The sequence below is a fragment of the Myotis daubentonii genome, chromosome 3 (genome assembly GCF_963259705.1).
Source record: "Myotis daubentonii chromosome 3, mMyoDau2.1, whole genome shotgun sequence".
Classification (NCBI taxonomy): Eukaryota; Metazoa; Chordata; class Mammalia; order Chiroptera; family Vespertilionidae; genus Myotis; species Myotis daubentonii.
In genome coordinates this window covers 172,951,835-172,977,666 of record NC_081842.1, presented here as the reverse complement: position 1 = coordinate 172,977,666, position 25,832 = coordinate 172,951,835, and the positions used below count along the sequence as shown (strand labels likewise).

General features: G+C 44.3%; 1 protein-coding gene across 7 annotated transcripts in view; it reads left to right on the top strand.

Annotated features, from left to right (window-relative positions):
* Nucleotides 1–25,832, top strand: part of DNAJC6 (DnaJ heat shock protein family (Hsp40) member C6) — a 130,189-nt gene that overhangs the window by 64,276 nt on the left and 40,081 nt on the right. For 6 of the 7 annotated variants that reach the window (XM_059689277.1, XM_059689280.1, XM_059689281.1 and 3 more), the window contains exons 2-4: nucleotides 18,518–18,668; nucleotides 19,953–20,002; nucleotides 20,106–20,254. In XM_059689277.1, the coding sequence (XP_059545260.1) occupies nucleotides 18,518–18,668; nucleotides 19,953–20,002; nucleotides 20,106–20,254 (350 nt within the window). Of the gene's footprint in view, nucleotides 1–18,517; nucleotides 18,669–19,952; nucleotides 20,003–20,032; nucleotides 20,255–25,832 lie in introns of those variants that run through there. The other variant, XM_059689282.1, reaches the window with a different exon arrangement.

Below are 25,832 nucleotides of genomic sequence, written 5' to 3'. Positions count from 1 at the left end.
TGTCCTGGAAGGTGTTCTGCTTGGTGCTTGGTACAGATACGGTGTGAACTGAGCTCTGTGTCTGTTCTCATTAAGCTCTTGCTCATTCCTTTGAATTTTGTCTTGTTGCAGCTTCCAACAAAAGCATTCTGACACCCCTCCCCATAATCCTGAATAACTGTGTTCTCCTTTGAAGCTTAGTTGGACCTTCATGCCTTTTGGGATCAGAGGACCACTGACCCTAGTCTCCCCTCCCTCCCTCTGTAACACACAACACAGGCTCTACATCCTCCCAACTCCCTGAGGAAACGGCATGCCCTCCGGGTTCCAGTACTCACTGTAGTCAGTGCCTTAGACACATGACTCACCCGCTCAGAGTCACCTCCTTCCGCCTGGGTAGTGGAGATGGTTAAACCTCCTCTCGGGCTGGGAGAGGATTCGTGCCTGTAAATGTTTGTCCTAAGAGAAGATGGATCCCCACAGACCAGACTGCAGGAAACAGAAGAGACGTGGAATCTGTGCCTGCCAAGTGCCAGGCAGAGGCAGAAGCTGCCCTGAACTCAGGGAGGCCCTGGGTGCACAGTGATCGGTCTGTGCCGTATCTGGTGCCATCTCTGCAGCTTGCAGAGGAGAAGCCACAGCCCTTTCCTGTTTGCCGTCCCCTCCAGGCTCCTTATAATAGTGGGTATGGTGAAGAGGGAGTAATGATAAGGCTACTTGAATGAAAATCTGTTTCATTTTTTACATCTGGCTAATGGGATGAGATTTTCCTCAAAACAGATCCTGGTATCTGCTCTTGCTGTTGCTGCAAAAGGTCCCCAGCCTTGTGCTGGTGGAATGTTTAAGGGGATATGCTTTCCTCCTTGAGTTTTTTTTTCTTTCTTAAAAAAAACTTTATTGTTGAAAGTATTACATAGGTCCTCTTTTTCCCCTCATTAACCTCTTCCAGCCCACTCCTGCCCCCCCCCCCCCCCGCCTCCCAGGCCCTCACCACCCCATTGTCTGTGTCCACAGGTTATGCATATATGCATACAAGTTCATTCGTTGATCTCTTCCCCCCACCCTCCCCTGCCTTCCCTCTGAGGTTCAACAGTCTGTTCAAGGCTACTTCTTATTGAACATTTCATATATATATATATATATATATATATATATATATATATATATACACACACACACACACACACGTTTGTATATGTATATGTTTGTATATATATATGTTTATATAAATATATAATATTTTTGTTTTAATATAGTTTATATATTGTACATAGAGATATTTTATATATATATTTCAGAACTTCAAAACTGAGGTTCAGAGAGGTTACCTAGAACCCTTGAGCATGTAGGAGACAGGGAAGATCTGAAATGGGGGTGATGGACTCTCCAAAGCAAGACTTCGAGTTCTTCGGATGGCTGGAAACTAGTATGCCAGGAAGTAATCAATTATCTGATCCCTCAGCAACAGCTAATATTTGGCTTCATTGTCATTGGTGCATTTCAGTTTTTCCTGCAGGTGAAGAAACAGGCCTCGGAAAATGTAACCCAGCTGGCAGTGTTCTGCCCAGGATTCAATTAAGTCCATGATTTCCAATTAATGGGCCCTCATGCTCAGATTGAGCTCATAACATTAATCTTGCTTTATTTTAGGATTGCCACTGTCATGATGTATAGCCAGTCTTGTCAGAATTACTGGAGCATAATTAAGCCAGAGAGACAGCCAGAGCAGGTAGTTAACATGGGAGCCGGGAGGGGGGCGGGGGGGGGGGGACACTCCCTTTCTTTGCTTGCCTCAGGCAGCACTGTGAGGGTTTCCCTCTGAGACCATTTCCTGGATGGCTCATCTCGGTGCAGTTCCTGTCCCCATAGGATAAAGCATCTCCAGACAAGGAGAGGATTTGAGAGTCCCAGTTAGTGATCCAGTGTGAGCAATGTTCTAGTTAATTCAGTGGCACCACATCCACCTCCGTCTCAAGTGACCACTTGCTAAGTTGTGACTGCAACAGACAGTGTGCTTTCCCAGATGGTGCAGCGAATCTTTGTGATGAGTCTATGAGGACGTAGCAGAGGCTTGCTTTTTGCATAAGGTTCTAGACCAGCGGGTCTCAAACTGTGAGTCGCGACCCCTTTGGGGGTCGAGCAACCCTTTCACAGGGGTCGCCTAAGACCATCGGAAAACACATATATAATTACTATTGTTTTTGTGATTAATCACTATGCTTTAATTATGTTCAATTTGTAACAATGAAAATGCATCCTGAATATCAGATATTTACATTACGATTCATAACAGTAGCAAAATTACAGTTATGAAGTAGCAACGAAAATAATTTTATGGTTGGGGGTCACCAAACATGAGGAACTGTATTTAAGGGTCGCGGCATTAGGAAGGTTGAGAACCACTGTTCTAGACAATGATAGGCTTTACTCGGAATCAGTGGGAGGACGTGGCAGTTCCTAGGTGCAGACCTTTCCCTCGGACCTGTTTCTTTCCTTTTCTCATGGTTGTTTTTCCCGAAGAATCTACTTCACTTTCCCATTTAGGAAGAAGAAGATGGGCATGCATAGGCAAATACTACTCATGATTGCCTGTCATTATCTCATTGAAACCTCTTCACAGACTTGGAATGAAGATGTCATCTGCCCCCATTTTACTAGTACAGTATAGTGGAGGAAGCTGAGGCTCGGAGAGATTCCACTGTTACAAAGGTAGTAAGGAAGGAGGGTTGGGGTCACAAATCCAGGTCTGCTTATCTGCAAAGCCTCTCTTCTTGCTGTTACCAAAAAAGCTTCTTCTCTTTTCCTGGTTCTCCAGGAGTGTTTGTTGTTGAACTCAGCCTCTTTAGCACAAGTAACACATGGAGAGTCATTTTCTGAGTGGAGGGTTGCTGAATCAACCATTCTGCTCCCCAGCAGCTAAGGGTGTGCCCTTGAGATTTTGCGGAGGCTCCTACGTCTGGCCCACCCAACCCCCGTCATTGACTTTGATTGAATTTTCTCAGTGTTTGGTTTTCCCACTGGAGAGGGCAGTGGTCAGACCTCTATGACAAAGTCTCCACCAGTCAACCCACACCAGACTTGGTCCTTGAGATCATTGGAACAGACGAGTTGCAGGTTCTCTCTGCATTAGGTAGCAGCTTTTCCTCCAAATGCTTGCTGAGGAATTCTGCAGTGTTTTTTGTTTGTTTTGCTTTGTTTTTTTGTTTGTCCCAGGATTCACCTTCAGAATGTTCCTGCATTCCCCATTTAGTTAGCATTTACATGTGTCCTCGCCCTGAGTTGGCTTCGCCTCATTGAGCATTTTTATGCTTGGCACTGCATATTATTCACAGACGGCCTGTCAGAGGTTCCTACGAATACATTTATCTGAAGCCGAAGGTACTGCCTTGAAATTTCCTTCAGGCGCCCTCTGATGGAACTCTGGCTTTTGAAATATGCCCTTAAGTGTGCGCTCTCCCTGGGAAATTCCACTTGTCTGAGGCATTATTAATCGGCTCTGAGAATAGCTTCCTGGGAATCTGTTGATGACCATTTTTTGTCATTTGTTATGTTGGTGTGACAACCAAACCCCACAGCAGTTATACTGAGAGCAGGCAAATGTTCTTACTCTTGACCCTCAATCATTCTGGGATCTGAGAACCACTCACCTTCCCAGTCTCACCTCATTTTCTCTCTAACATACTCTCTACCTCCTCCCAGTACCCCAAGGAAAGAGCATGAAATCCAACCTCCAGCATGATATCTTAGACAGTTCCTGAGCCCCCTCCTTCCTCATCTGTTTAGTGGAGACAGTAATGCCCATCTCTCAGTACTCTAGCATAGTCCCTAGTACAGTTCTAACTGGTGCTCAGTCATGGTCCTTTTCCTTTCTATGCATGTCCTTGACTTGGTGGTCTGGTGACCCCCCCCCCCATCTCCCCTTAGCTTGAAATGCTCTGTAGCCCATTTCTACCCAAATTGCAATTCAAATGGCACCTCTTCCATATAGCTTTTCTCTTTCCTACATCTAGCCACCTACATCCCTCTCCTCAAGCTGGAAATAAGCTCCTCTGAGCTGTCCACTTTATAGGCATGCATATATATATAATACTACTTGGTAAGTCTGTGCAAAGGAAATCAGTTAATAGTTATGTTGCAGATCTATGAGAGAGAGAGATATTAGAGGAAAAATATTAATGACTTGGAAAACACTTTTCAGTCTTAAGTGGGAAAAATGGCAGGTACAAAACTGAGTATAATGTGATCTTATTCCTGTATTTGTATTCACAGAACACAGTATATATGTGTGCACATTGTCAACCGATGGTCGTTGGTGCAATTCAGCACCAACAGGAATCCCCAGTGTGGTGTGTAGTGAAGAAGGAAACTTTATTCAGTCAAAACAGCTCAGTTGTGATACCCAATCGCTATGAAAACAGCAGGGCTGTGGAAACAGCACGTCCCCCTTGGGCTAGACAGCTCTGCTCTGTGCCATGTCTGTTTGCTCCACTCTCCAGTGAGACTTCTTCCATGTTTCACTCAGCCAGGGAAACACAGTCTTCAGTGGAAAGGGAAGTTGACTTGGAGGGGAGCTGGCTTATATAGACAGAAGTCCCTGCCCCTGATCCCTGATTGGTCTGTCCTCAGGCAAATGAGAGCTCCAAATCCTTGCAGTTTGATTGGCCCAAAAGGCACTGTCCTGATTGGTCAGAATAGAGCTGTTTGGTTGGATGTGGAAAGCCTCGATCCTATTGGTTGAAATAGGATTCCAGGAACTCCTCTGTAAGGGCTGGCTCAGATGGCAGAAACACAGTGCAGGCAGGCAGTTCAGTGCAGGCTTCTCCCTGAAATGCAGTTTGCATAAGAGGCTCCTGCTAAGCTCTTTTTTTTTTTTTTTTTTAATTTGAGTCCAATGAGCCACCAGGAGCCCTCCTTAGTATGTGTTTTCTTTCTCAGGGTTCTCAATGTACAGAAAAACACAGAACTAAAAATACAAGGATATACAGTTCTCTAACATGTTAACAGTGGTTATCCTTGTTTGTTCCTGCTTTATTTTCCTTTCTGTTTAAATTCCTTTTCCTTGGTTTTGGTGAGTCTCAGGTGCAGAGAAGCAAGTTACTCATACTGCCTTGTGGTCTTTACACTGCACAAGGCCACTCTCTGGTTTGATTTTCTTTTTTTCTCCCTTCATCCCCAATCCCATCCTCTCTTCTAAGTCATTCACTTTTTCTAGGATGATCTTGACATATGTTCTTAGATGTGCCCAGATTTTCCATATTGAATATGAATATACTGTATTATATCTATAATAATAAAAGCATAATATGCTAATTAGACCGGACAGCCAAATGACATTCCAGTTGTCATTCCGGACATCCTTCCGGACAACCTTCTGGATGAAGCTGCTGTAGAAGGGGCGAGGCAGAGGTGGTTAGGGGTGATCAGGCAGGCAGGCAAGTGGTTAGAGGCGATCAGGCAGGCAGGCGAGTGGTTAGGGGCAATCAGCCAGGCAGGCAAAGGGGTTAGGGGGGATCAGGCAAGCAGGCAGGCGAGTGGTTAGGAGCCAGCAGTCCTGGATTGTGAGAAGGATGTCTGACTGCCGGTTTAGGCCCGATCCCATGGGGATTCCTGCGGGATTAGGCCTAAACCAGCAGTCGGACATCCCACAAAGGGTCCTGATTGCGAGAGGGTGCAGGCCGGGCTGAGGGACCCCCCCCCCCATGCACAAATTCCATGCACCAGGCCTCTAGTATATTATATATTATATAACAAAATATGATATAACAAAAATAATGTTATATCTACATATAGTATATAAATCTAAATGAAAGCCTTTTTAAAAGAAGAAATCAGAATTCCTCTCTCTGTATGGTATCACCTTTCATCCTCTTCCCCTCATCTCACAATCTCTCTCTCTCTCTCTCTCTCACACACACACACACACACACACACACACACACACACACAGATTTCTTGACCAATTTCACTTCCAGCTAAAAAAATCTCATTATTCTTTATTGGATATTGGTTGATCCCTCCCTTGAGTTCTGTGATATATGGTTATGCATGGAGTTTTCACTCTGACTTGTTCCAAGTAAGCAAACACAGCTCCTACTTCTTAGCACAGTACGGAACTTTGCAGAGGATGGCCACGTCAAGGAAAATAGCCCTATAAAACTAGGGATGGCATTTTGTGGTGACTCATGTATTTGTCTTATCGTTTCCCAATCTGGGCCCTATTCAAGGAAATTACAAGAGGAACACAGACTTTAGAGTTTAAGAGAGGTGTGTGTGTATGTGTGTGTGTGTGTGTGTGCTTGTACCCATACACATATATGTCAGAACTTATCAAATGTTTACATTTTCAATGTGTGCAATTTAGTTTTTGTCAATTTTATATATGTCAATAAAGCTGTTTCTTAAAAAAATATATATTGGTTTTTCACAGAGAGGAAGGGAGAGGGATAGAGAGTTAGAAACATCGATGAGAGAGAAACATCGATCAGCTGCCTCCTGCCCACTCCCTACTGGGGATGTGCCCGCAACCAAGGTACATGCCCTTGACCAGAACCAAACCTGGGACCCTTCAGTCTGCAGGCCGATGCTCTATCCACTGAGCCAAACCTGTTAGGGCTCAATAAAGCTGTTTTAAAAAGTGCATTAATCATAGCAATAGTTGGGGACAATAATTTTATTTTCCTGATGTGTCCATTCGAGGCATGTACATTTCTAATACTTATTGAGTGTTGAAATGTTACAGATGTGAGTTGCTTCCTCTCATGGATTGAGCAGGACTTCCATCGCTGTGGCTGTGTGTACCTGACCATGCCTGATGAAATGAAAAATGCGGGGCATCACACTTAGCTGTATCCTAGCTAAGTGACCCTGCAGGAATGAATCTGCTTCTTTGAGACACAGTTTCCTTACCTAAAAAAATAAGAACAAAAGTATCTTTGAGTTTTATTGTGTGGAATACTGTACCTTCTTGCATAGCTCTTAGCATGTAGTAAGGCTCCTTTGGTGTATGTGTAGCATATGTGTGTGTTATGTGTTGTATATAGTCCATGCACATTGACGCTAATCTTGTCAACAACAAAATCTGTCTACAACAGTTGCTTCTCCTTGGAGAGTAACGATTGGATCTTTCTCTTAAAAGTTTGCTTGCAGTGGCAGCTCCAGAATTTCTGTCTAGGAGGAACTAAGAGAAGACAGTCTTGTTGGAAGGAGATGGGATTGAGAAACATCTCTTAGAGCTTAATTGCATAACAGATAGTGTTTTTCCAGAATTCAGTGTGTACCTGAGGATTATTTGGGAGGACTGTTACTGTTCTCTCAGTCACTCCTTGAGGCCTCTGTTCTCTTCCCTCTCCTTATGAAATGGAACTGAAATGTTGGAAAGAAGATTTTTGCTTGATTTTGTTTCTTCACGGTATTCTTTAAGCAAGCCATGGGCTGCTAAGCAGTTCTCAGAAAGTACAAAATTAGACCCTCAACAACTAAGCATCGTGACATGTGGGAGTCGCACTGAGGAAACTGAAGCTTTGGTGAACTTGAGTAACAGTCATGGCAGAATGAGATTGGACCTGTGTGTGGCTGAACCCGAAGCCACTTTAACCACCTCCCCATCCTGCCTTCTTTCACCAGGAACTTTGTTTCTCATGCCCCCGTTTCCCCACCCTTTACACCTCCATCCTAGTCGGACATATTAGAATAACTTGTGAATGGGTCTGTCTGCCCCCCACCAGCCCCAGCGTCTCTGGGTCTTTAATAACAGGGAACCTGGCACACAGTGAGCACTCGGTGTATGTGAAACTGGGCTGCTATAGAATGCAAGAATCAGAGAAGATGGCAGGTATGGCCAGGTAGACCAAACAGGACAACCTTGACAGAGACCTGGTTGTTGCCTAATTGGCAAATATAACCAAATGCTTTCAATGTCTCTTCACATGTCTCAGAATTTCTCATTGCAGCCCTGTATCTTCCAGCACCCACGAGCATGCCTGCTTAAGAGAAGGGGATTTCATGAAACGCAACAAGAGTTTTGTACAGAAGACTAATATTTGACAAAAAAGACCAGAGGGAAATTTTTATCTTCAGACTGAAAGGAGGAACTAATTAAGTAACCATTACTAGCTTCTCTTCCCCCAAAGGATGTGAAAAAAAGAAAGAAAGAAAGAAAGAAAGAAAGAAAGAAAGAAAGAAAGAAAGAAAGAACTAGAAATGCAGTCAAACTGAAGACCTCATTGAGACCCAAATTGACCCTGTGAAGAATAAAGGCAAGGCACGGTGGCACCTAACAGGCTGTCAGTGCTGGGGAAATTCCAGCTAAATGGACATAAAATACTTTATTTCTTCATAGATCATTGGAATCAGGCCATAGTTGCCAATCCAAATTCTGACCACTAAACTCTCATAGAAAACATATATGGATACTGCTTACTATGATTCAACGAGTATTTTAAGTCTGGTATGCCAGAGAAACTTCTATATAAGAGACAATTCTCTCCATCAGTTCATCATTATGAAATAAATATGATCAAAACTATTTAAGGAGATCAGAACCCCCAGTAGAACTCTAAAGAAATAGAGGCTCTGCCTACCCCATGCCTCTCAACTCTAGCAAAAATTTTTTTTCTTCCTGTCTAACAAAAAGGTCAGTGCTTGAATTGCATTAAATGGAATATGGCATTTCCCTCTAATTACTAGCCTGGAACTGAGAAAACGTCCTCATTGCTGTCTGACTGTCCACGCAAGAATGTACCATATGCCACACAATAAAACTCAAAGATATTTTGCTCTTATTTTTTTAGAAAAGTGTGTCTCAAAGAGGCAGATTCATCCGCAGAGGGTTACTTAGCCTGGAGTACATGTGTAACAGATGGCCTTTTTACAGTGGTGACAGGGTCAGAGAATTTTAGAACTGAGGAGACTTAGGGGATCATCTAATTCATTCCCTGCTGTTAAATTCTTTGAGACCCTGAGTCTGTGATTCTTCCATAGCCACATAGTTGGGTTGCTCTTCCCATCAAAGTCATGAAAAGTGGATATAGAAATATTGTATATACTGATTTGATGGTATCAGGAGTGATAATAAAATGTTTTATAACTGGTACGATAATGTAAATGAATATATAAATATATAATGTAAAGTACAGCCCCCTTTTATTCTCTGAACAAATACACACACACACGTAACTGTTTACCAGGTGATAATATTTATAGCACAATTTACTCTAATTTCCAATTTTTGGGACATTTAGCTAAGTGACCCCCATGTCCAAGTCTTGGTTTGACATAGGGAATGGCAGCAGATCCTTTAATTAACTTCCCCGTTAAATTGATGATCACTAAGGCCCTGGCACCTCGTTCCAGCTGAAGAGCTGAGCGTGCTGTTGACCAGTCAGGGCTATGGTGCCCTGGATGCCAGTGCTTCCTCCATGGTTTGGACTCTCAGTGCCTGAGTCATTGGCACCACCTGCTCCGGAGCCTGTGCCTGCCAGTGCTGAGCTCCTCTGGAGCTGTTGGTGGATGATAAACATACCCGGGTCTCTGCCCCCCGGGTCTGTTAGCAGCTGCCAGACCTGTCCTGTCCAGGCCCGCAGCTGTGCAGTGTCATCAAGTGGCTTGTAGTTTAACAGCTCACACGACACGGCAAATAATCCAGAAATATTTCATCATTTCCAAGTCCAGTACCGTGGAACTTGAATGTTAGTCGTGCAAATAACACATACCATACCAGTTCACTTCGAGATGGCAAGGGGCCACGCCAGAGCGCTAAGAGGTTCCCCTCTGTTCAGCGTCTGTGATCCCGAACTATCAAAGGTGAAGAGTTCACGAGAGCCGTAGTGGTGGCTCCACAAGAGACTCTGTCCTTGTACACATCTCTAATTAGGCTTTGTCAACCCTGACATTTAACAGCATGGCCTTTTTTTCTTTTCTTTTGCCGAGGCTGCCTGGCTTTGCTGGAGACAGCATGTTTCACGGTTGTCTTCTTTCCATCCCCAGCGCCGCCTGGCACCTATCATCCCCTAAGTGCTGACAGCACCCCAGGCCCTGTGCTAAGGTTTTACTGAATCCTCACCACAGGCCTGTGTGATAGTCTGTGAAGGCTTCCATTTGACAGCTAAGGAAATCATAATTTGGATCAGTTAACTTGTCAAGGCTGTACATCCAGCTAGTAGCAAACGTTAGCAGCCAAACCCGTTCTGGCTGATGTAATGCCCATCTTCCGACCGTGGCAGCTTTGTTTCATGACTAACCTTTTGTTTGGCATAGGGAGTGTTGATTTTTTTCACTTGATTTTGTTTTTTCCGTGAAATTGTTATTTCTAGTTGGATTCCTGGGTAGTCTGTGGTAGGTAGTCAATCCAATGACTCATTTGCATGTGAGCTGAATTTCTAAGAATTCAAATGAAAATTCCTGATTGTTTCAGAAAATCGCACGACTTTAAAACCACATTCACATTCACGGTCTCATTTGATCCTTTTGATGCCCTGAGGCACGTAGGGAAATTTTTGTTCTTAATTTGTTCCAATGTATGAAGGGAGAAGAGGCTTCAGAGGAGTAAAATACCGTGCTTAAGGTCACGGTTTCTAGGTGGAAAAACAAAGTCTCCAATCTAAGATCCTCTATCCCCAAATCCATCCTCTTTTCTCGAAGCTCCCCTGAAGCAGGATGAATGGGGAATGAGATTTAAACTGTCTTTGACTCCGGAAGCTGAGACATTGGGTTTTTCTACGGTCTATCTAGTTGGAATCCCCATGCGATCCATCTCTCTAGTTGTGGGGAACCAGGAGGTGACAAATCTCTTGTACACAAGGAGGACGAATCCTTCTGTGGTGAAGACCCTGGTTCTTGCACCCTTGCTAAGTGTTGTGGAGAAGAAACAGCCTTTTCCCAGGACAGGGACTAACGGTGCATCTCTGCAAGGTGCCTTTAGTTTGGGGAATTTCTGTCCTGCAATTGCCAACTTTGTAGAAGGCAGGAAGAAAGGACACTTGTGACAGTGTGTCACTTAAATAACCACAGAGGAAAAGGCCCGATAAGTGAAAAGGAGCATGAATAGGAATGTCAGGTCATCGGATTTTCAGTCATCCCTTAAACAGGCTGATCCTGAACACTGTGGAATAATGATAATAACTCACAGGTACCAGAATTGGATGGCAGTAACTTTCTAGAAATGGGAAGGGTGATGCTCTGTGGAAGTGCCTTCATGGAGGCCCAGAGAACCCTCCGAGGAAGGTTCATGTCCTGAGAACCTTAATCATTGCCAAAGGTTCTTTTCCATGTCAAATATCTTTCTTTTACAAAAATGAGATTATACTGTACATAGCTTATATTCTGCTTATTTTTACCTAGCCCTTTGTCACAAGTGTCTGTATTCTTCTAAATAGTGACTTGGTAACTAATTATGTAGAATACATCAGATATAGTCTCTTGCCTCTATGAACAACACCTCAATAAACAACACCTCAATGGACATCATTTTTGCTAAATATTTGCATATGATCCTTTTCTTTTTATGACAGTACTTTATGGAGGAGCATCTCTTCTTAGGAGCATCTCTTCTTAGAATTGCGTGCAGCCAAAGGTGTCCTGGGCACTTACTGTATGAGCAGTGGAGAGTATATGTGGGGATCATGACTGTGCATTATGGACTCTGCAGGGCAAGGCCTTTGTCAGCATTTTCCTGCTTTCACAGTACTTCTCGTGGTGTTTTGCCTGTGACTGACAGTCATCTCAGATGTTTATGAAAAGTAGACCACACTTAACTTTTTCTGTATTTCTAGTTACATTAAGGAAATTAAGATCAGCCTTAACATTTGTGCTGGCCTTCTTAAAAATACACTTTGTTCCGACCCAGCTGGGTATGGCTCAGTGATTGAGCTTCGACCCAGGAACCAAGAGGTCACTGTTTTGATTCCTGGTCAGGGCATATTCCTGAGGTGTGGGGTGTGCAGGAGGAAGCTGGTCAATGATTCTCTCTCATCATTGATGTTTCTATCTCTCCCTCTCCCTTCCACCCTGAAATCAATAAAAATATATTCTCTCTCAGGACAATCAGATTTTATGTCAGCGTACAAGTGAGAATTAGTCAGGTTATACAGGGGTGAGCTCCCATGACTTGGGAGGGTTGGATGCTGCTTGTAGTCTCGTCAATATTAGGAATCCCACGACAGCTTATTACACCCTTAGAAATGATGGGGAGGGCAGGACTGCACCCTCTGATGCTCATCTCTGGTGGGCTTAGGCTTTACCATGACAAGATATCATGGAACAAGAGTCTATCTGGAGCTTTAGAGGCTCAGATATGGATCCTTCTCTTTGGATAGTGCCTTCATGCTTTCACAATTCTGTCCTCGTCACTCCCACCGTCTGACACCCTCAAAACCTGAGTCCCCTTTATTAAGCCCCGGTGTGTGTTTCCCCCTGGTGCCATTTTAGCCAAAGCATTTAGCAACATGGCAGAGGTGGCAAGCTCTGGACTCCCAAGAATGGAAGTCTTTTCAGCCATCTAGTACAGGGATTAGAAAATGTCTTCTGGCCTGGCTGGTGTGGCTCAGTCATTGAGTGTCTATGAGCCAGGAGGTCATGGTTCGATTCCCAGTCAGGGCACATGCCCAGGTTGTGGGCTCAATTCCCAGTAGGGGGCATGCAGGAGGCAGCCAATCGATAATTCTCTCTCATCATTGGTGTTTCTATCTCTCTCTCTCCCTTCCACTCTGAAATCAATAAAATACACTAAAAGATTTTAAAAAAGAAAAGGAAAAGAAAACGTCTTCTGTAAAGGGCCATCAATAGTAAATACTATAGGTTAGTGGGCCATATGGTCTCTGCCATCGTAGCATGGAAGTAGCCGCAGACAATATGTAAAGGTGTGAGTTTGGCTCTGTTCTCAGAAAGCTTTACTTACAGACACTACCATTTGACCTTCGTATTGTTTCCACTCTATCAAACCTATTCTTCGGACTTTTTTCGCTCATTTAAATATGAAAAAAGTCATTCTTATTTAAAAAGACAGTGGACTGGATTTTGCCCAGGGGCTATAGTTTGTCAGCTCCTGATCTATCGTTATTGTTTTGTTTGTTTTTCTGCATCACGTTCTGACTGTACCATTTCCCTCTGTGGTGTGTGGTTTTTTGAAACTTCTCTGCCCTTTCTCTCAATGAGCTGAGGCTCAGATATCCTTTGCAGAATCTGTGCTTCTGGCCTTCATGTAGCTCACCAGGGAGAGCCAGAGTCCCTACCCAAAAGGACCGTGAGGCCAAGATCAGATCATGCCCCTCTTCTCTCTTTTTTGTGTCCTGGCTAGTTTGACATATAATTTGGGAATATGAAGGTCACAGATGTACTCTGACCAGTGGGTCTGGTTTCTGCAGGGTTCCAATGAACAGAGCATGCTGCCTGAATGATGGCGAGAGCCTGATTTTTATATAATCGAGGTTATTTATATCTTTTAATAGGTTGGTGCCCTGGAGTTCTTTTCCAGCGTGAAACTGAGAGTCAGAGAGAGGTCTGGATAATAAATTCAGCATCATCTCTTAGAACAATAATATATCAGAAGGGTATTCAGGCAGGAGTGTTAGCTTGTGATGGAAACAAACATTTTATACTGCTCTGTTCTTGCTAAGTTTAACATGAAAACACGATACAGATTTTTTTTAATGTGGAGTGTGTTTAAAGGGAGATAATGTGCCCTGTATTATAGGGGAACAGCACCCAGAACATTCTTAGATTTGTGGCTTTCGCTGCAGTCTGTGGAGCCACCCAGCAAACCAGTTCCTGGCCTTTATTCAGGGCCATGAAGCAGTGGGGGCGACAGAGGCTCAGGCGCCTACAGAAAGAGGCTGGTTTGGTTGGTCTGACAGCTGCAGTGATTTATGAGAGTGCTTGTTAAGGGCCATCTGCTGCTGAGAGCCGCCAAATGAAAGGCACGCGGGAGGAAATCAAGGAATAGGAGGGGGAGGGCTTGTGTAAGGCAGGTAAGGATCGTCCTAATTACAGCTGTTAGAATTGTGAGTTGGTATGGAACTGTAGAATAGTGCGAAATGGCACAAGCAGCACAGGCTTTGGACTTGCACAGACCTGGCTCTACTGCTTGTTAGGTGAGCTGCGTCCCTTCTTTGAGCTTCCATTTCTTCATCTAAAAAATAGGTATAGTAGCCTTAGCTGGTTTAGCTCAGTGGATAGAGCATCAGCCTGCGTACTGAGGGGTCCCAGGTTCAATTTTGGTCAAGGGCACATGCTGGGTTGCAGCCCCAGTGGGGGATGTGCAGGAGGCAGCCGATCAATAATTCTCTCTCATCATTAATGTGTCTCTCTCTCCCTCTCCCTTCCTCTCTGAAATAAATAAAATATTTTAAAAAATGAAATGAAATGGGTATAATAAACACTCTCTCCTCCTGCTGAGTGAAATTGTATGAACATAAAAGTCCAAGCGGAGTTCCTGGTGCCTAGGAGAGCTCAGAAAGTGGTAGACATTGTTAATGTTTGTCCATGTGTTCATTCATTCGCTGATTCATCAGCATTAGTTGTCCTCTGTGATTTCAAATAGAGCCTCCTTTTCAAATAGATTACTGAGGCAGCAATAGCTCATGTGATCAGAATGGAAGTATAAAGCAGTCAACATGGATTTATATATATATTTCTAACTGGCACCCAGGAGTGCAGTAGGTACCTCAAGTATGATTTAAAATACAGCCACCTGGCCAATAAATACAATAAAAGAGACACCACCTCACTCACTAGTAATTGGGGAAATTACAAAATAAGATTGAAATGAGATCTTCCTTCACACTCTCCAAATTTGTAAAAATTTTAAAGTCTGACAATATCAAGTGTTAAGGAGAATGTAGAGTGAGGGACCTCATATTCACTACTAGTATGAGTTTGAACTGACATGACTACTTTGGGAAATGATTTGTCAATATCTAGAAATTTGAAGATGTGCATATCCTATCTATTAACAAATTTGATTCTTAGGTATAACCAAAAGAGAATCTCCCACATGTAGTTAAGTTGATGTGTTTATAACTGCATTGTTTTAGCAAACAACCTTGTTGTCCATCTTAGTGGGAAACCTTAGTGTCCTACCTTAGTGGGTAATGGATCCATTCTTTAAGGAGCTAAAATTACATGTGGTACCAGCATAGGTGAATTTTAAATAATGGTGGGTGAAAAAAATGAAGTTGCAAACAGAAAACTGTTTATATATGGCTTGAAATCATGAAGAACAATCCTATCTAATAAAAAAAGAAACATGGTAATTAGCGTACGTCCGCTACCCTTCCCATTGGCTAATCAGCGAGATATGCAAATTAACTGCCAGCCAAAATGGCGGCCGGCAGCCAGGCAGCTTGAAACTAACATGAGGCTTGCTTGCTTCAGTGACGGAGGACTCCAACGTTCCCCGCCTGCCTTGCCCGCCTCTGAACTTGCAGTTTGAAACATTGTTACAAATATAGAAGCTAAACAAAACCCCAGAAACCTGCTTTCAGCCCTCCGGGATCTCAGAGCTAAAGTTGATACAGTGTTTCGATAATAGAACCCAAACAAACCAGATACCTGCTTTCAGCAGCAGAGGCCTCAGAGCTGGAGCCAGAGCTAAAGCTGGCCCAGAATTAAAAAGAAAAAGAAAAAAAGGAGCAGTTGGGAGCTTCAGTCACCTGCCAGCCTGAAAACAGCCCTCAGCCCCTCACCCAGACTGGCCAGGCACCCCAGTGGGGACCTCCACCCTGAAGGGTGTGTGACCAGCTGCAAACAGCCATCATCCCCTCATCTAGGCTGGCCAGGCACCCCAGTGGGGACCCCCACCCTGATCCAGGACACCCTTTAGGGCAAACCAGCCAGCCCCACCCATGCACCAGGCCTCTATCCTATATAGTAAAAGGGTAATATGCCTCCCAGCACCGGGATCAGTGGAGCCGCGAGGCCTCCCAGCACTGGGATCAGCGTGACAGGGGGCAGCGCCCAAACCCCCTGATCGCCCTGTGACTCTGTGTGTGACAGGGGGCGGGGCCACAACCTCCCTATCCGCCCTGCTCTGTTCGTGACAGGGGAAGGCGCCCCAACCCCCTGATCAGCCCTGCTCTGATGGGGGGACCTCCCCAACCCCCTGATCGCCCTGCGGCTCTGTGTGTGACAGGGTGCGGCGCCCCAACCCCCTCCCCCCCACGGTCCCTGCTCTGTGTGTGATGGGATAGAGCCATAACCTCCCCATTGGCCCTGAGTGTGACAGTGGCGGTGCCCCAACCCCCTGATCGGCCCTGCTCTGTGGGTGATAGAGGGCGGCGCCCCAACCCCCTGATCCGCCCTGCTCTGTGCGTGACGGGGGGAGCTCCCCAACCCCCTGATGGGCCCTGCTCTGTGAGTGACAGGGTACGGAGCCCCAAACCCCCTGATGGGCCCTGCTCTGTGCGTGACAGGGGGCAGCACCCCAACTCCCCAGTCAGCCCTGCTCTGAGCCCGACCAGGGGCTGCACCTAGGAATTGGGCCTGCCCTCTGCCACCTGGGAGCAGGCCTAAGCCAGCAGGTCATTATCTCCCGAGGGGTCCCAGACTGCGAGAGGCACAAGCTGGGCTGAGGGACCCCCCTCCTCCCCCCGAGTGCACAAATTTTTGTGCACCGGGCCTCTAGTCTATATATATAAAAGCCTAAGCGACTAAATGACTGAACGACCAAACAATGGGTCGACTAGTCACTATGACGTGCACTGACTACCAGGGGCAGACGCTCAATGCAGGAGCTTCCCCCTGGTGGTCAGTGTGCTCCCACAGTGGGAGTGTCACTCAGCTGACCAATGGGCACCAGAAGCAGGGCTCACAGCTTGTGAGCGCCGCTGTGGTGGTGTGAGCCTCTCTTGATGGGGACTGACTGGGTGCGAGCCCGCGGCAGGCGCAGTGGGGCCGAGATGAGTGGGAGTGGCAGGCAGGAGTGGCAGGCAGTGGCAGACTGCTGGTTTCAGCCCATTCCCCCCATGCTGAAGAACCCCATGCTGAAGAACCCCACCAGTGCATGAATCTGTGCACCTGGCTTCTAGTATTAATATATTGCAAATGTTACCCACATATGTAATAAAAGTCTAAAGAAATTATTTGGCTCTAGCTGGTTTGGTTCAGTGGGTAGAGCGTCAGCCTAAAGGATCCCCAGTTTGATTATGGTCAAGGGCACATGCCCGGGTTGTGGGCTTGATCCCCAGTGTGAGGCGTGCAGGAGGCAGCCATCAATGATTTTCTCTCATCATTGATGTTTCTCTCTCTTGCTTCCTCTCTCTGAAGTCAATTAAAAAATTTTAAAAAAAGAAATTATTTGGAATGATAAATATTAAATCCAGGGTAGTATTAAGAGAAAAATGGGGGGATGTGGTTAGAAAGGTTGCCTAGAGCTCAAATCCCAGCTCTGCCAATTATTTACTAGCTGTATATCCTTAGACAAGTTTCTGATCTATAAAATGGAATAGTATTACCTACCTCATAGGTATACTGTAGATTAAATGAGTGAGTACAGGTAAAATACTTAGAATAATACCTAGCAGATAGTAAGTGCTACATAAGTTTTAGTGCATAATAGCAGTATAGCTAAAGTCTATTACCCCTAGATATATTAGGAACTATGCTAATACTTTTCTGTGCACTCATTTAACTGTTTCCTGTGAAGTAGGCATACCTGTGCTACCTAGTAGATAGAGGCCAGGGATGCTGCTAAACCCCCTACAATGCACAGGGCAGTCCCCCTCCCCGGCAAAGAAGTATTTGACTCCAAATGTTGATAGTGCCAAGGCTGAGGAACTCTGAGCTATCTCCAAGGAGCCAGCGAGTACAGTTTTAAGAAGCTGGAAGGGAGGAGAACCTGAAATACTTGACAAATAACACTAATGACCATCATGCATCCTCAGGCCTAAAAGCTGTCAGAAAGGCCCTTCAGAAGGTATTTTCCATGATGAAAGTGAACTATTACTTTGAGGGATAGCCATGCGACGGCTCTTCCAACACAGCCAACTCCATCAAAGGGCAGAGGAGACCCCCCGGACTCACCTTGGCCATGTCTCTGAAGCAGCACTGTCTGAAAGACGTATAATGCTGGCCACATCTATAATTCCAAGTTTTCCAGTATCCACATTAAAAAAGTTAAAAGGAACAAATGAAATTAATTTACTAGTATAATCTATTAAATTTGATATATCCAAAATACGATCATTTCAACATGTAATCAGGGTAAAATACTGAGATCTTTTACACTCCCCCCTACCTGCCCCCACTGTCTTTGAAATTTGGTGTGTGTTTTATGTTTGGACTAGCTACATTGCAAGTACTCAGATGGCACGTCTGCCTAGTGCTTCCAGTTCTGGTTGTGCTGCTCTGGAAGGTTCTGTTCCTGGGACTTGGTGAAGACTGGCAGCACTGCTGTAACCCAGAGTCAGTGAGCTGAGAGCAGGATGTGACTTCCAGGAATGCCTGCCCCAGACTGCCAAAGGTGGTCTGCATACGTTTCAGGATCAAAGAGGGGTTGGTTTTCTGTGTGGTCTGTGCCATCAGCTCCTTTTCTGTTTCTCATTGGCAGGTGCCTCGTCCCCAGACATGGAGCCCAGCTATGGGGGAGGCCTCTTTGACATGGTGAAAGGAGGTGCAGGCAGGCTCTTCAGTAACCTAAAGGACAACCTGAAAGACACCCTCAAAGACACATCTTCCAGAGTTATACAATCTGTTACCAGGTATGTGTGTTCTTCGTGGTTGAGTTAATGGACCTTCGTGGCTCCAAAGGATCTGGTTACCTGTCAACTACTTGTCTGGCTCAAAGACTGGCAGTTTTGTGATGTAATTTCATGGGATCTGATTGACTGAGCAGTGTCACCAAAGCCATAAAGTAGCTGCAAGCACAGGCTGGGAGGCCTCAGCTCACTGGTACATGAGAGCACAGTGGGTTGTCATCCCTGGCCTTCGAACCCAGCATCCTGAGTTCTAGTGCATTATCTGCTCTTGTTAACCATGTGACCTAAAGCAACTTCATTAACCTCTCTGAGCTTTATTTTTATACCCTGGTAGGATTTGTGCCTTTGGGTGTTTGAGAAATAAATGAGGTAATCATCTCTATACAATCTGAATAAACAATGCTCATGTATTGCAATCAAAACAGAATTTTGTTTTTGTATCTTAATAGCCCTTTAGAATTTATTTACTGGGAGAAATTTTCTATTCTTTCACTGTATGAAACTTCTACAAGCAGACCATATGAATTTTTTTATTCTTAGTTATTAGAAAGTTTTAGGGTCACTGTAAGTTACAGTGTGCAGTTTTAAATCAGAAATTCAAATGTCAAGTCCAGTCTTGACCAGTTTGGCTCAGGGGATAGAGCATCAGCCTGTGGACTGAAGGGTCCTGGGTTCAATTCCATACCCTGGCTGCAGGCTTGATCCCTGGCCCCGGGGCACATGTGGGAGGCAACCAAGCAGTTGATGTTACTCTCTCTCTCTGTCTTTCTCTCTCCTGTCCACTCTCTCTAAAAATCAATGGAAAAAATATCATCAGATGAGGATTAACAGAAATTCAGACATTAAGTCCAACATTTTAATCTTTGTTCAAAGGTAAAATTTACCCTTCCCTCCCATCCTTAGCCAGGGCCTGGTAGGCAGAAAAAGGATGTCCTTTGTTCTTTCTCCATCACTTCCTTCCCTGACACCTATGGGCGATATTTCCCTGTAGGCAGAGAGCCTGGAACAATGCTTGTTGATAAATAAGCACTGTTTTCTGAGTGGATTCTGTTCATAAAGTGGCATCTGTTTGTAAAGACTCTGGGGGTGCACAGGTTGGAGCAGTACATTTAAGCTACTGAGGGTGTGGGCTGCCTTCTCTTAACAAGGCTCCCTTGTTGGAGAGAAGGCTTGAGGGAAGTCAGAATAGGGAAGTGTCCCCGGTGATGATGCGAAAGTGATTGAGAGAGAGCAGCCGTGGCATCTGAGGATCATTTTAATGAGTGCCCTTCCTTGTCTTGCTTTTAGCTACACGAAGGGAGATTTAGACTTCACTTATGTTACCTCCAGAATTATTGGTAAGTTTCTCATGTGTCTTTACTGCTCAGACTCAGCTTTCAATTGCTGCTCATCACCACAACCGAGCTGTCTAACCTGCCTTCTTTCTGTGTGACCCTCCAGTGATGTCCTTTCCCCTGGACAACGTTGACATAGGATTCAGGAATCAGGTTGATGACATTCGGAGCTTTTTGGATTCCAGACATCTTGACCACTACACGGTGTACAATCTGTCACCCAAGTCCTATCGAACTGCCAAGTTTCACAGCAGGGTAAGGAAGTTTCGCTCTGGGATCGCATGGTTGAAGACATAACAGAGTATTTCTCCTCTTAAGACCTATCCTCAAAGCCTTTGCCATGAAGCTGAAAAACGATACACGTGCACATTTCTAGCCACAAAATATTTATTAGGCTTTAATGATATATTCTGAAAAAATTTTTTTTGAGTGAAGATATTTGTTTGTCGATGAAATACCATCTAAGTTGGGGCCTCACACCAGTTGTGGTTGTTGCTCAATTGTTAGGGTGCATTGCTGTGAGGCTCAGTTGGAGCTTGAACTGCTACATAAAGCATTTGGCTAACTTTATACTACAACACTCATCATGCCTTTACCTGTCCTTATTGCTACCTGGGCATCGCGATGAGACAGAGTAGCTAGACCAGTACAGACATACTAGTATTAATGGGAATAGCCTGCTGACATTCAGTAAAATTGCTTCTTTCAGAAGTGAAGAAAGCACATAAATAGGCTACATTGTAGGTTTGGTAATCCTATTACTAATATTAATAGTAGTGAGTGCAGCAGCCAACACTTATAGAGTATGTACACCGTGCTGGGGACTTGACATGCAGTATCTCATTACATTCTCTTAACAGCCCTCTGAAGTAGATGGAGAAACAGAGGCACAAAGCGGTAAGGTAGCTTGCCCAAGACCACACCGTTAGGACTGACACTGTTACCTGGGGAAGCTGGATTGTCTTCTAAAGGAGCTTTTGCAGATAGGCTGAGAAATATTCCTCGTTCAGGAGCTATGAGAGCTGGCTTGGGTTTGAATCTAATATCAAGCCTGGTATTCCTGGTCGCTGAATTCTTTTTGTTTTAAATTACATTTATTGGGATAACATTATAAGTTTCAAGTGTACAATCCTGGAGTACATCATCTGTATATTGCATTGTGTGTGCACCACCCAAAGTCTAGTCTCCCTCTGTCCCTGAATTCTTGATTTACTCACCAAGATAAGGCTTTTTCTCTCTCAAGAACATCTTCAGATATTTTGACTTAGCCTTTAGATATGATTGTTTCTGCAACTCCATTTGGGTCTCGTCATAAATAGGAAGGGTTTTCTATACATTGGACCCTTTAAAACTGAAACTTGACTTCTCGTATTGAAGATGGTAGCTGATGGTCTATGCTGTGTATCTAGCACCTCAACTTTGATGCCAGAACATGTTATGCTCCAAATCCCAGTTGCCATTGATCATGTCTGGGCCTCCGTTTCCAGATCTGAGGTTGATCTGCATGTTTTCTAAGATTCCTGTCCCAATGTGCAATATGGAAAGGGAGAGTTTTGTTAAGGACTCTGTCTTCTCAGAGTGTTCCCCAAATAGCAAGAGGTAACCCAGAGGTTCTCAAACTTTAGTGTACATCAGTCACCTGGAGGGCTTGGTAAACACCCAGGCCCAGCACTGCAGATTCAGCAGGACAGAGGTGCAGTGAGATTCTGCATCGTTAACAACTTCCTGGTGCTACTCCTCTGTTGCCATGGGGACCACTCTGAGAAGCGCTAATGAAGCCACTCTGAAGTGGTTTGTTCTAAACTGGCATTCTCTAATGGAGAGTTTAAGTGCAGCTCCTTCAAATTCTCTATACTTAACTGCCCTTCCAGCTCTTATTCCATCTATTACCTAATGCAGAGCAAGTGATGTCAAACAAGATGGGGGTAGATATTCTGTCTAACTCAGATGCAAATCTTTTGAATTGATTTTTTTTCTTGTTTGGAGACAAAGTCAGTGCCATCATTTTTAAAACAAAGGGGCTGTGGAACATCCTGCACAATATTTCATAGAAATTTTATTTGATCTGAAAAGATTTGTGATAGTCTGGAATATTTTCCTTCTGAAAGTAAATACAAATATAATACCATTATAGAAGCATTCATTCATATGAAGATGTCTCTTTGGGTAGTATTTATAAAAGCAGTCACGATAAGATATTTAAAGAAAGCTATCTATTAGCGTAACTATGTATTTTGTGACCAATCTCAATAATCTTACCAAAGGAACCAGGAATTAATTACACATTGACTTAAAACTGCCACAGGCTGCAAGCCCTCACTTGCCTTAAAAGGGCAAGAAGCATGTTTATTTGATTTGATACCTAGAATAGTGCCTGGAATGGCTAAACATTTCTCAGACAAATGAATGTGTCAAGGACTGTTAAACACATAGATATAAAATAAATATTTGGTTCTTGTTCCCAAGGCACCTAAGCCTAGTTTGAGAGAGAATCCAAGACATTCTAAAGACAACTGCAAATAATATGTACAGTACCTACTGAGGGAGATTAGCGAAGGGAGATAGGAGTGAGAGCCGGACCTTGAAGCATGAGTAAGTCTTGTATAGGTGAAAGGTGTGGTGGTATTTCTATTTTTTTAAATATATTTTTATTGATTTCAGAAAGGAAGAGAGAGATAGAAACATCAATGATCAGAGAGAATCATTGATCAGCTTCTTCCTGCATGCCCCCTACTGGGGGTCAAGCCTGCAACCCAGGCATGTGCCCTTTACCAGAATCGAACCGGGGACCCTTCAGTCCACAGGCCAACGCTCTATCCACTAAGCCAAACCAGCTAGGGCTGGTGTTATTTCTTTTCCATGCAAATTGTAGAATGTGTCTTACAAGGTTCTTCATGATCTGGCCTCTGCCTGCCTCTCTGGCTTCATCTTCCACTGTTCTTATGCCCAGAACACCCAGGCTCCAACCAGGGAACACACACACCATCTCTGCATGAGCTGCTCTCTCTCCCTAAAAAGCCATCCATTGTCACAACGCCCCCACCCCTTCCTTGTTTACCTAACTTCACTAAGGGGAGGATTGCCACAAAGCTTTTCCAATCCTTTCTCCCTAAAACACAGGAATGCATGACACCTTAGCCCTTTGCAGATAGTCCCAGGACTCTGCTGAATAGATCTAGAGACCCTCTGGCGAAGCTCCTGCAAGCCTCAGGGAGACAGTCCCAAAACCTGGGTCTATTCATCTTAGCTCTGGTTCTGATGTGGCTTTTTTTCAAGCTCCTAGTTCTTTCTCTCCTCAGTACTAACACTATGCATTGGTTTGCATCTCATTGTTGCATTAATTAGAAAAGTTCTCTTACTTCTCATCTTCCAGTCCATGAAGACCAAAACCATTTCCTCCTCCTTTCAGATCAGTGGAGGGCTAGGTCTGCAGTTAAATATTATTTTAATAAGTGTATATGGCAGAGTGTTCCATAAATAGCCAGTGTTGGAAAAGAGTAAATAGAAGACTGGTTTTATTTATAGACTCACAGGAGTCCTGCTCTGTCTTTATTGCTGAACTCAGTTACTTTACATTTGTAGTATGTGATAGGTGCTTGGCGATACGGGTAGTGGTGGCAAAGACAAGCTGTTTCTATGCTCTTGTCAATAAATGGAAAGTGGGATGAATGGCCACCAAACCTAGCCTGGCTCTAAAGTTCTAATGCCTGACTAAGGCATTTCAGTGCCTCTTTGAGCTTCCTTCTCCCTCTGCAGGGAGGAAGGTGTGCTGTTGGTAGCAGCATAGAAAAAAGAACCCCATTGGCTCGCTGGTGTGCTCAATAGTTGAGCGTCCACCCATGAACCAGGAGGTTATGGTTCGATTCCCTATCAGGGCACATGCCTGGTTGTGGGCTTGATCCCCAGGAAGGGGGGTGGGGGGGAGCGTTGTAGGAGGCAGCCAATCAGTGATTCTCTCTCATCATTGATGTTTCTACTTCTCCCTTCCTCTATGAAATCAATTTTTTTAAAAAAAAGAACCCCAGCTGATTCTTTTAGACTCTCCCTTCATGTTGACTTTTTCCAAACCTCGTGTTCTTGTAGGATTTCTTCCCTTTGGGGAATGACTTGATTTTTTGAAAATATATTAAGAACTTGGGCTTCTTTAAGAGGTCATGATTGTTTGCAGGTGAGCCCCCTTTCCCCTTTTTCTTCCAGAGTTCACGTAAGTTCCCCAGTGTTTCTGCTTTGGTTTGCTGGTTGGTGAGTGGGGTCAGCCATAGAGCAGTGATGCCTCCTCTTTCCTGCTGCTGCCATGCCTCAGTGCAAGGATGGGGAGTAAAGGGGTAGAAAGAAATCCCCGGCCCGGGAGCCAGAGGGCTGTGGATCCCCACATCGTAGCTCTGTCAACTTCGGTGACTTGAATGTCTTAACCCTAGTAAAATGTGGCCATTACATGAAACCCCACAAATGTATGATGGGATTGTAGTAAATATTCGTTAGACAGTGTGGTATAATAGAAAGCTCCCAAATTTACTGTTTTTATAACATACACAATTTAAATGTCCCTAGGTTCCTATCTCAGCTGTTCCTCTTCCTGGGCAAGTTACTTTACCGCACTTGAGACTCAGTGTTCTCTTCTGTAAAATGGGGACGACAATAAGAACACCTGGCTCACTAATACTTAGGACATTTTCTCTAGGTTTGCTCAACACATTGCGTACCGCATAGACATCTCTAAGACATACGCCAGGGACCACATGTTTTTGGGCAAACTGCACGTTATTTAAATCATAATGCACTTTAGGTGTTGTTTTTCAATAATTATAACATTTTTATTTACAAAAACAAACAAGTAAAGTTCCTAGTACTTTTTTAACGTATGGTACTGCGTAAAACATTTTCCTCTATGAAGAGAGACCAAACAAAATTTACATAAGTATCTGGATTCCCTCCTTTTTCCATGGGTGTGAAAAACGAGAACACTCGTGAGCGGTCCTTAACAGATGGCACGCGAAACACGCGAAAACTCCTGAGCGGTACGAGATGTGTTAACAAGGAGATCTGACAGCAGTGCCTGCCGTAGAGTAAGCATTCAGTAAGTGGTAGCCATGATTAGCACGGATAACAATAAAATGCCACAATAAATGATTGACTGAAATACCCTTGTCCTCCAAAAATGGTTTCAGACTCTGAAAACACTTGATATGGCTCTTCTGTCTGATTTCCCATAGCACCTTTTGCTCTAAATACTCAGCAAGTTGGATGCTTGTGCCGTCTTATCTTGGGCTTGGGGCGACAGACAGATGAACATTGAATGGCATCCAGCCGGGTTCTGTTTTGGCCTCTTTCCCCACTGGGTGACATCATGGCAGCCTTGTAATCCATATGGCATGTTCTGTGCCCTGCGGCTCCGGGAGGTGCTCAAAGGGACTGGAGATGGCACAGTGAAGTGTCACCTGCCCTAAGACAGTGGTGCTCATGGCAGGCATGAAGCTGTGAATCCGAGAGAGAGAGAGAGAGAGAGAGAGAGAGAGAGAGAGAGAGAGAGAGGTAAGAGAGAGAGAGAGAGATGGGGGGGGGGGGGAGAAGGGAAAATAGCTTGTAGTGACTGGATTCCTTTTTAGAATGTTTAGGGTTTGTTTATGCCTTAATGATTTTTCCCCTTTAGACAGAGCACATGCTTTAAAAAATTCTAATTGTATGTTTGCCTAATGATGTACAATTATATATCAAGTAAATATGTAATTACAGAGCACTTTAAATTAATATTATTTACTTGATTGATTTAATTGTTCTGGAGCTGTTAGTCTATTGTGCTAAGAACAATTTGGTAACTTTTGGCTGAGACTCA